Source organism: Monodelphis domestica, chromosome 3 (assembly GCF_027887165.1).
Source record: "Monodelphis domestica isolate mMonDom1 chromosome 3, mMonDom1.pri, whole genome shotgun sequence".
Lineage (NCBI taxonomy): Eukaryota > Metazoa > Chordata > Mammalia > Didelphimorphia > Didelphidae > Monodelphis > Monodelphis domestica.
The window spans coordinates 457,132,222-457,144,294 of NC_077229.1; the positions used below are offsets into that span (position 1 = coordinate 457,132,222).

The following is a 12,073-nucleotide window of genomic DNA, read 5'->3' on the forward strand; positions in this document are numbered from 1 at the left end:
CATGACATTCCTTTACCTTGGAGCCCTTAATTCAGTTAACTCTGCTCACTCTCTGTTACTTCAAAGATCAGATACAGACTAATTCAGAATTTAAAATCCTTCACAAATGGATCCCAACCAACTTTTTGCAACCTTCTTATATGTCATACTCCTTGTACTACAGAATCCAGTGCACTGGCCTTTTCTGATGTTCCTCACATCTACTGTCCCCATGCCTTTGCAAAGCTTGTCACCCTTTTGTGGAATGAACTCTCTTCTCACCTCCACCTATTGGAGTACTTTACTTCCTTTAGGAGTCAACTGAAGCACAATCTGGTCTGTGGAGCCTCTCCTGAGTCCCTAGCTTCCCATTCCTTTTACAAAATTGTCTCATATGTATTTTGTATATATCGTTATCTCTCTGGTAGAATGTGAACTTATTGATTGAAGAGATTTTCACATTGTGTTTGTATCCCCAGAATGTAGCACAGTATCTGATATAAAGAAGGGATTTAATTAATGTTTGTTGATTAATTTATTGATTGATTCTTTTCTCTAATACTGTTTCAGTTGTGAACAAACACAAAGCCATAGTGTGACAGAGGCCTCTGTCACAATAGTCAGTTCTAATTTATATGAGTAAGCATTGTGCTTGTATTTGGTTAAAGTGTAGTTCTGGTATGTACACTGGGTTATATATTTAATCATTATGAGTTACAAAAAAGCACAATTTTACTCATTGTCTTGAGCTCCTAAAATAAATAATTTCAACTATTCCAAAACTGATGATTTTTTAAATCTTCCTTTTTTTTTCATCAAACATTCTGATTTGTAAAGTGATATTTGAAAGGGAACACAATTGATGAGGAGGAGCTCTGGTTGCACACTAATTTACAGCCTGATAAAACTGGATTTTGTATGACTCTTAACCAAGTTCTGTTGAAGTATGATGTCACTAGTTCGTGTGAAAATATCTGTGACTCTTTATAAATCCATAGGGCATGATTGCCCCACCCCTAACTCCCCAATCTTTTTAAAATGCCTAACTAGCTTTTGAGAAAATATATATAGTTTGAAATATAGAATTTGCACAAAGACTTTGCAGCTTTGCCAGGCCAAAATATTGTTTGGCTTAACAAACTCAGCAGGTTTATAAATATAGACTAAACTAGTTTAGTGTAAATGTTTATCTGATGGAAAGATCACTCACCTATTTAGAGGGCCTAGCTCAAATCCTGGTCCTGCCACCCATGTCAGCCTAACCTCTAGATTTCAGTTTCCTCTTCTGTAAAACTGAAGCCTTGACTAAATGACCTCAAAGGTCCTTTTGAAGTCTAAACTCATGTACCTTATAAGGACTACAAATTTGCTATTACAAATCTAATATGGTACTTGTAGTTCTGTACCTTTTCCAAATAAATAATTATGAGGGGGTTTTCAGATAAGAATTCAAGGAGAGGCAATTGTGAAAATGGCAAATGAATATGATGTAGGAAAAATGCTGAAGGAAAAGTAAAAATTCATAAATTATATAGCTCAAAAAGTCCATAAGTGGAACTATTTGCTTGGTTTCAGTCACTTTTCCTTAGTAAACTGGGATGAGAATTGTGAAGATAAATGAAGGTTGCCAAGGGTGGTAATGGGTAACCCAGATGTTCACATAATTCCCTGTATATACACAGTTTCTAAAATGAGTACCTGAATGGAGGGGATAAGGTGGGGAATGAAATGTCATCAAATGTAGCATTTCATCTGTATTTTGATTTAATAATTTAATTTTAGTTCAATTAATTTTAATACTTCTTGAACTGCTTTTGGATTTTTATAGAAACATGGATCCTAAGCATTTGAACAATGTAATTGGAATATGAATGAAGAACTTGCACTGAAATCTTTACCTTCTTCTCCATTGGTATTATGACTGACCAAGCAGAAGGTGAAATAGCAAAGTGAGATTTTTACTTTATACAAATAATAGAAGTCTGAAATAAGCATATGAATCTTATATATTTTTGTTTTGTTCTTAACATTTAGCTAGATCATCAAAAAGACGATTTTTATAACTTGGATCCAGTCTAGAGGACTATTACTTTAATTTTGATTCATTCTGTTCCTAGGGACAGACAGCTGTTGTGTTTCAGCTGAATGAAGTTCCAAGAAGGGTACAATACTATGATAGATGGTTCCTTGGGATTTTGAGACCTATCCTAATCAGTCAATACTTCATTTAACCCTAGTGATGTGTATTTTGATCTTCCTATTGTCTTTTCTGAATTCTTAAATCCCATTCTTGATGGTAAAAACATTACTTAATGTATACTACAATAATTTACTTTTAGCTTCCTGTAAGATGCATAATGTGTACTACAAAGCATCTTTCCAGTTAAATGTGCACATTCAGCTCTCATATCAATGTGCTATGTAGCAAATTCTTTTCTAGTTTTTCTTTCAAATGTTTCAATAAAAAATAAACAATCCAGCCCCAACAGTCGTGTTGTCTAAGCCAAAAAGGTTCTTTATTGCTAACTGTTCTCTTTTAGAGGACTAGTAAACAACTTTTGAGTAGAGGGAGTAAAGGAGGGTTTGTGTTCTTATTAAAGGAAAACAAGATGAGAAATTCTCAAGTTAAACAAAATAGTCAAACAGGCCTTAATTAATGTTTTCCTGGATTAGAATTTATTTCTTTCAGAATTTAAAATTTCCCATTATACTAACGTAGATTTTTTATTCAAACAAGACTTTCTAGTATTTTTCCTTTTAGAATAGGAACATATAAAAAATCATAACTAGAATGTGTTATTTCTATTCTTTTTTCAGTAGAAACCCACCTGAGGCCATTTGATAATCTACTGTTTGTAACAATGCTATTTAAATGCCATTAACTATGCATCCTTGAAAAATGACTTTATTAGGATTTCTTGGAGTTGTTTTTTTACTTCTGGAAGACAAATACACAAATATTGCCTATGATCCAAACATCTATGGACCCTCCATGGAACTAGGTTCAAAGCAAGGGGATTTTCAGTGGTAATTTGCAGCTCTGACTTACTCTTGCTTCCATTTAGGAAACTGAAAACTTCTTTTGTTTTTTAAGCCTTCTTTTTAAAAAAATTTTTTTCCCCATAGTTATTCTTGTTGTTTCCCTTCCCTCTTCCCCCTGGATTATACATATATTATCACTCAAATTCTATTTCCATATTATTCATTGTTGTAATAGAATAATCTTTTAAAACCAAAACTCCAAATCATATACCCTTATAAATAAGTGATTTCTGTTTTCTTCTGAATTTTTACTCCCACAGTTTTTTTTTATCCAGATGTGGATAGCATTTTTTCTCATAAATCCCTCAACATTATCCTGGATTATTGCATTGCTTTTAATAGCAGAGTAAATACATTTGATCGTTCCACAATATTTCAGTTACTGTGTATAATATTCTCCTGGTTCTGCTTATTTTATTATGCATCAAAAAATGGAAACTTCTGAAGGAAACCTTAATCTAAGTATTTAGTTGCTTGTCATCTTATCAGACACACACAAAGACCAAAATTGATATAGCAAAACATTTAATCAGAACAGAAATAGTAAAGTAATAAAAGCACACAGTTCCCAAATGAAGATTAAACCATATCCTTTTCCCCTGAAATAATTGGGGAAACAAGCCCAGGGAAAGGGCTAGAAGAATGTAGTCCCAGACACCTCTATAGACATGCATATGCCATAGATTAATACACAGGGCCAATTTGACATGGAACTTAGTGGGACTTGAATGACTCATGACTTGAATATGGCTCTAGAAGGGATATACATTATTCAAAAGAGACTAGATAAAGGGAGTGGTAAATATATAAATATACATACACACATATAGATATTTATTTATAAGAAAATTCATGAAAGTGGCAGGAAAAAAGCATTTAAGTATCACAAAGGAAGAAAAAGCACCATTTGTAAAAGAGAGAATCTACACTGCATGCAAAGGACATCATCTGTCAATCAATAAGTAACATTCCATTGGAATGTTCCCAGGAGAAGCGGTTGGATCCAAGCCAGGCTAATAAAAAATTACTCTTCAGCTGTGATGGGGGGAAGAGGAAGATCTGAAAGGGAGACAGTTTCTAGTACCAAGTGTATGAGACAAGAGTGAAAAGACAGGACTCATTCTCTTTTTTTACATAAGTTTTCCCTTCAAAGGAAGGATATTTCACAGGAGTGAAAAGACAAGGTTGTTCATCTTTTTAAATTGTTATCTTTTCCAAAGAGTTCTTCTTTTAACTGGGAAGGCAAACAAAAATGGTCAGTAGGAAATGGAACTTCAAGTGAGACAATGTAGTTATAGTACCTAAAATGGACAGTCAGAAAACATCTCAATTGCTTCAGTGAGTTTATAAGTCCTTGGGTCTTATAAACCCAGCAGATGGAATTGCTGAGATGTAATTTTTTTCCTTATCAAAGAAATTTATTTGCAAGTAAATAAAAAGATTCTTTTGCAATGTTTGGGGAAAAAAACCCACAAAATAGATTTTTGTCTATGTTCAAAAAAGAAAAACCCCAAAGTATTTACAGAATTGCACAAACACAAGTCAAATTTGAAAACATGCTTTATGATTTAGAAAAGGCCACCCCCTGCTCCTGATGCAAATTTCTGAACTCGAGAACTGGCTTTTAAAGTTAACCCCCCCTAAAAGATAAGAATCCAACCTCAGGGTAAATAAAAATAAAGACAAAAATAATACCCCGTCCCCAACCTAAAAGAATGCCCTTGCACTATTAACAAATATCTCCTTCACTGTGGCATGAATTGCTGAGTGATGTCTGAAAACTGGTAGAAAGGGGAAGAAGTGTGGCAATACTGGTAAAGAGCAAATATTGTACCAATTTTTATTTAAAATAAAAACGAATAGAGGTGCAGATGATAGGTCTCTGAACTTGACTTCTACACTCTGGCAAAATTCTAAAACACATCATTGCTAGAGGGACAGATAATTAGAAATGACAGCAGTGATAGCTATAAGCCATATCACTTATAAAGAGCAGACTACACCAGAAATGCCTTATTTCCTTTTTTTTTCATATTTGGAAAAATTTATTGTGCTATTCTTATGGATGGAATGAAGAAATATGGGCTAGATAAAAATAAAGAAAGGCAGATTTACCACTTGTTAAATGACTGAAAGAGTGGTCATTAATAGGTCCATGTCAACTGAAGAGGTGTTTCTAGAGAGCACCTCAAAAACTGCACTTGGCCTTGTACATTTAAAAAATTTTATTGATGCCTTTTTTAAAATACCATAGTCATTTTTCAATAACCCTTTCCCACCATTGCTGCCATTGAATTCTTTTTTGTAGTCAGGAATAATTGTTAAAACTGATCAACTGTAAAAATGGAGACTTGAAGAGACTCCAATCCCCAGGAGTCCTTGCTAGCTCCCAGAATGCCCTCTAATCTCACTGAGAGCAAGGTTAAAATTTCTATTTAACCTGTGTCTGTAAAAGCTACTGGGGCCCTTTCCTACTTCCGCTTTGGAGCAGATGGCTCTTTTCATGATGTAGGTGAGGTTGAATTGGGCCTCTCGGCCCACCTAGACATGTGCTTTCTTATTTTGTATTTTCTTTATATTTTAATCTTTAATTAACCTTATAAAATATAATACTTCTAGCAGAGAGAAACTAATTGTAACTCTTACACAACAAATAACCATGTCCAACAACATTGTAAAATCACATGTCCATAGTTTTCCATTCCCTTTTAAGAGGAGGGAAGTATACTTCATTATCTGTCCTCTGGGATCAATAATGGTTATTATTATGAGTTGGAGTGTGGCTGTCTTTTAGTGGTATTTTTGTGGACATAATTGTATATTGTCCCCCTTATATTTTGCTTTCTGGTCTATTTAGAATTCTGTATTCCCATCCATGGACTCAGGTCCTATTGATCCTCTCTATTAGGGATCATGAGATTTAGTCCCTATGGTATAATTTTGCTCTTTCTCTTTCTTCTTTTTTTAAATCTTCAAGTTTCTCTTAAATCTTTAGCCCCTTTTGGTTCTGCTTTTGTACTTTAATGATCTCTATTATTATTTTACTCCAAAACTCAATTACTTTTTAAAAATTAAATGCTTTTTTCAATCAATGAAAATCTGCCTTCTTTTCTTTCTGTCTCGCTTTACCCATTCCCCCATTAAAAAAAGAAAAATAAAGCCTTTGCAATAGATATATAACCAAGCAAAGCAAATTCCTGTACTGATCATGACAGCCAGATAGATAGATAGATAGATAGATAGATAGATAGATAGATAGATAGATAGATAGATAGGATAAGATGGTTATCTAAATTTGCATATATGTATCCCAATATACACATTTATGTTTATATCTCAGTTTGCACTCTTAAGTCCATCACCTCTTTGTCAGGAGACAGGTAGTGTGTTTTATCATGATTCTTATAGAATTTTAATTAGTCATTGCACTAATCAGAGTTCTTAATTCCTTCAGATGTTTTTATCATATTATTATTTTTGTACACATGGTCTCCTGGCTCTACCTACTTCACTCTGTATCAATTCATATAGGTCTTCCCAGGTTTCTCTGAAAACTATGCTCTTCTTTTTTTTTTTTTTACAGAGCAACAGCATTCCATCACATTCATATAGAATAGCTTGCTCATCCACTTCCCAATTGATGAATACCCATTTAGTGTAGTTTTATGGTTAGTCAGAAAAAAAAAAGAGCTGCTATAAATATTTTCACATATGTGAATAGACCCAATAGTGATATCAGTGGGCCAAAGGGAGTGCACAGTTTAGCAGATTTGTGAATATAGTTATAAACATTGTTATAAATTGCTTTCCAGAATAATGAAACCAATTCACAGCTCCACCAAAAGCATATTAATGTACCTATTTTCCCACAGCCCTTCTAGCATTAGTCATTGTCCCATTTTTGTTAACTTTGCCCATCTGATGATGGTTGTAAGGAAGAATCTCAAAATTGTATTAATTTATATTTCTCTAATTATTGATGATTAAGATAATTTTTTCATAATTTTTTTCATAATTTCAAATTTTTCATAACGCCTTTAATATTTTGAATTTCTTCCTTTGCATGTTCATTCTGTTGATTCTTTGACCATTTATCAGTTGGAGAAGCGTTCTTATAAATTTGAATCAGTTCTCTATCAGTCCTAGAAATGAGGCCTTTATGAGAGAATCTTATGCAGTTTCTTTTTGAGAAAAAAAAAGCATATAGCTTAAAAACATGAAAGAATTGTTTCATTACTTAGTCATTCTATAATTATGGCATAGTTATCTTTCTTTTCTTTCTATTGTTTGGAATGTTTGAATAACTTGTTTACTTCTGGGGACTTTGGGCAGAAATGCCTCAAATACCTCTGTTTTATTGAAAGTTTACCTTTTTTGTTGATGATTAATCTGAACTTGTCATGATATATTATTTCATATGAGAGCTGCACTTTGAGCTCCTTTGCGTTCCTTTCTCTTCTCTGATTTATTACAAATCAAGAAAATACTGAGTTACTCAAATCAACCTTTATTGTTAAAATTGAAAAAAAATTAGAGAATTGCAAATTAAAAACAACTCTGAGATACCACCTCACACCTATCAGACTAACTAAATATGCCAAAAAGGAAAATGATAAATGCTAGAGAGATTATGGGAAAATTGGAACAGTGATACACAGTTGGTGGAGGTGTGAACTGATGAATATTTTGGACACACAACACATATTTACCTCTTGTGGGTGATAGGAAATTTCATTGAATCATTGCTTTATGGGAAAAAAAACAGACAAGAGCCTCTTCTTACAGATCACCTTGAAGTGTTATGTAAATGTTAAGCTATTATTAATATTATTATTGCTAAAAAGCCAGTAAGGCATAAGTGATAGAAAGCCAACCTAAGTACTTCTAGGACTACAAGTTACAAAAAAAGTGCCAACCTACTATACACTATAATAGAAGAAATTTCCTCATCTCGGAATTCTCTATACCACTGAAGTCATAGCGCAAGTCCAGCCCCTCTCCAACATAATGATGATGGTAGTGATGGTGATGGTGATGAGGAGATAGTTAAGTTCTCCATTGTTATTCCATAGGTTTTTTTTTACCTTCTGTGGTGTTTCTTTTCTTATGTATTTAATTTTAGTTACTTTGTATGTAGAGCATAATTCTTTTTTCTGATATTTTCAGGTTAGAAAAGTTTGCAGAAAATAACTACTTTACCATTCTCCTGATCTTGTGATCATTTCCACTATTTTGATTTTTGGTTTCTCAGAATGGGAAGGATACCTGCAAAGAGCTCAGCTGACTGTCTTTTCTTCCCCTGCCTTCTCCCAGGCCAGCCCTTGCCTCTGATGGGGATGATTTGAATAACTCAGTATTTGAGTTTTCCTGTTTCCAATCTTATGCCACCTCTCCTTTCTCAGAGGTTTCTCAGAGCTTACAAAGAGTAATTCTTTCATCATAGCTACAAATTATTTTGGCACTCTATGGTATCCTTTATAGGGGATACAGACTTCAACTCATTTTTAAGTGACTAGGTTCTTTCATTATATTTTTCATATCTTGAGTCCCAGATCAATTCCTCTTAATTAAGTTTCTTCTCATCTTTCCATTTTAAAGATTGTTCACTTTAGTGCTAAGAACAAAAAGTACAAGCAAAGTTTATGGCTGTGCTTTCTCTCAATCTTTTGAGATGCACAATAACATAATGGAAAGAGCCTCAGACATAGAATTGGGAAGACAGCTGGATTCAAAGTTGTCCTCTGACATTTCCTAGGTGTAGAACATGTTGATACATGTTGAATTCATTATATTTTTTAGAAAGGAAAGCAAGCTCTGCATAGAGATTCACAGTTTCATATGCAAGCAATTCTTTTCGTTCCACAAGGTATTTTGGTAGACTCATTTTATTTGGTGTTCAATTAAAAAATTTTAAAACTATTAAAAACAAGACTGTCATCTTGGATTTTTTAATAAAAATAGAAGTGAAAACTAGAGATAGACATATATATGAATAAGGCATTTAAGCTTTCTAGGTCTCAGTTTCCTCATAGGGATAGAAATATCCGTAGTACCCACTCCACAGTGCTATTGTGAGGATGAAATGAGGTGACAGGCAAAAACAACTTTGAAAATCCCAATATACTATATAACCATCAGTTTTTATTATTATAAATTTAAACCATCTTCCCAAAGCAGTGTTTCTCTCCCTCTCCAACTTAAGGTTCCAAATGTAATGTTTTTAAAGAGATATTTTTGTCTTTAGCATCTTCAAGCCACTTCCTGCCTTTTTTTTTTCAGGCTTCCTGAAATCATTCTATTCTTTTTTATTCATCCTTGATTATAAGCCTGCTATATGTCTTTGGTACATTTCCTTTTCAAAGCTAAAGTTATCAAAAATCTCTCTACATAGGCATATTTATTTCTTTGGAAGACTTCCATTTTCTTCTTCATTGGGATTATTTGTGAAAGTTGAAATTTAATTTTTCAGGATATTCTGCTTTTTTGAGTCTTTTTCCTTTTAGGAGTTCCTGACAATGGTATCAAACTAATTTTTTTAATTTAATTTTTCAGATTCTGCCATTCTGTAAGCTAGGGTATATGTAGTTCTAGTTTTCCCTCCCCTTTTTATCAAAAAATCTAAGATGACAGTCACTTTTTTTAATAGTTTTTAAAATTTTGAATTGAACAAATACCAAATAAAATGAGCCTCAGATATCTTGTGGAACAGAAAAAAATGCTTATGTATGAAACCATGAATCTTTATTATGCAAAGCTTGTTTTCCTTTCCAAACGGGTAATAAATTCAGTGTATAGCTTTAAAAGTTGTCCTACTTGTCTATGATTCCTGTTAGCCTTCATTTTCTCTCTCTTTTCAGGGTTGGGGTTAGTAAGGTAAGGAGAGATTACCCTATACTTAATTCTCTTCTCCCTCCTACTTCTTCCCACCATTAGAAAAAAAAGAAGGAAAAGAAACAAAACCCTTGAAACAAATATACATGATATAGCAAAACAAATACCCACATTGACCCTATCCAAAAATGGGTATCTCATCATATATCTTGAATCCATTTTTTCTTTGTCAGAAGGTAGGTTGCATGCTTAATCATAGATTCTCTGGAATTTTGGTTGATCATTATACTAGTCAGAATTCTTTATCTTTCAATTTTGTTTTATATAGACTGTTCTCTTGGTTCTACCCACTTCTCTCTGCACCAGTTTATATGAATCTTCTCAGGCTTCTCTGAAACCATGCTTTTTATCATTTCTTATTCCTCAATAATATTTCATTACATTCACATGCCATAATTTGTTGTCAATTCTCCAATTGATGAGCAAATTACTCTCTTCCAAATTTCTTTATTAACAAGTGAATAAGTCTAGATTCATGATTTTTTTCTCATTGCTTTTTCTATCATCTAAGTGACAAAATTGGCAAATTTCTGCATCTTTTAGAAGATTTCTTACCTTGTGGCATTGTTGCATGTAAATAGTATTTCTGTATACTCAAGGCAGTTCCAAGTGACTTCTTACAAGGAAGTAATAGTTTAGAATGAACCCAGGAAAGTATATCTATGAAATAGGATCCTGAGAACTGCCCTCATTCTGGCCATGGTAACTGTTCTATCTTTTTACAAAATCATGAGTTTGGAGTATTGATGGGAGAGACTTTTTTTTTAAGAGAAAATATTTGCTTTCTCCTGTTTATATTCTGAAGATTAACACACCAGTGTTTCCTCCAGTCTGGCAAACTTTAAAACTGATATTTCCTATTTTTTTCCAGTTATTTTCCTATGTAATAAAAGATCATTCTTTTACATTTGTTGACTTGCTGTCTTAGCCTTACCCCCTGTTAAGTCCCTTACTTCCTTATGTGTTTTCTCATTAATATGAAAAAACAAAACTGATTTTTTCAGGATACTCCTGGATCAGATTTCTTCCATGATAAATAAAAAATGTCCCTCTTAACCCATGTTTACCGTCTTTTATTTTATCTTCTCCAGATTCTCTAGAAGTCTTTATCTGCTGCTTGAACTCTTTCTCCTCTCTGTAGGCTTTCCCTCATTTCATACTGATAAAACTATGTTTACAAAATTATTTCTCAGAAGGTACTCCCCATCAGCTACTTCACAGTTTTGCCCAGAACCAGTGATGTTTGGCAAAATATTTTTATTAGGTTATGTATTGAAATACTTACTTATTTCTTGATTTGAATTTGTTTTCTCTTTACTTTAAGAGTATTCCAAATGGAGACCTTTTAGACATATTCAATAAAATAGACCATTTAGAAGAATTGACAATTGTGAGAATTGTTATGCCAAGTTATTATTGGCATTGTAAAATGATTTATGTTATGCCTCTTTCAGTTGGCTGGATCATTTTATAAAGGTAAGTTAATGACTTAGCTGAATAAAATAGTATAGTCAAGAACTTCTTTAGGATGAATTCTTATTTTCCATATATTAAGGGTAAATGGTATGTTTAAATCATTGGGCACCAAAATATGAACATTGAAAATATTCTAAAAATAGACAGTGAATAAAATAAAAACAAAATATTGTATTTGGTTACAAAATAGTCTGAATATTCTGAGAGTTCCAACTCATTCTAATTCAAACCCAACCCACCATATTTTTTTAAATTTATTCTCCAACTCTGAACAGTTGTTTATTACAATTTTTTTTCTTCTTGCCCTCAACTCATACATGCTGTTGACCCAAAATTGTTTCAGTTCCTCTAGAGAGAAGTGCTGACTTTACATAAAATTCAGACTCACAAATCTTGAATTCAAGGGCACCTTTATGTTTCATCATAAGTAAAACAAAAATGTGAAAATGGTGTAATTTTACCACACTAAAGGCAATGAATAACTAAAAATAAAATATGCAGATTTAGAAACACAATTTGAATGTGGAGCTATTTTTAAAACATTGCAGATAAAATGGAAAAAAAAACTGACACATGGGGGAAAAGTTCTTAGCATCAAATATCTGATAAAAATCTAACAGAAAATATATAGGGAGGTGATGCAGATATATAAGCCCAAGTGCTAATCCACCATAAATAATTTTTT

At 32.9% G+C, this 12,073-nt stretch overlaps 1 protein-coding gene across 5 annotated transcripts in view; it reads left to right on the top strand.

The window, feature by feature from the left end:
- The window catches only part of ATG10 (autophagy related 10), a 409,500-nt gene that overhangs the window by 344,206 nt on the left and 53,221 nt on the right, over positions 1-12,073 (top strand). The window contains exon 6 of one of the 5 annotated variants that reach the window (XM_056824608.1): positions 1,808-12,070. The exons of the other annotated variants lie outside the window; for them this stretch is intronic. Within the exon in view, the coding sequence (XP_056680586.1) occupies positions 1,808-1,822 (15 nt within the window). The 3' untranslated portion in view covers positions 1,823-12,070. Of the gene's footprint in view, positions 1-1,807; positions 12,071-12,073 lie in introns of those variants that run through there. 5 annotated transcript variants of the gene reach the window in all.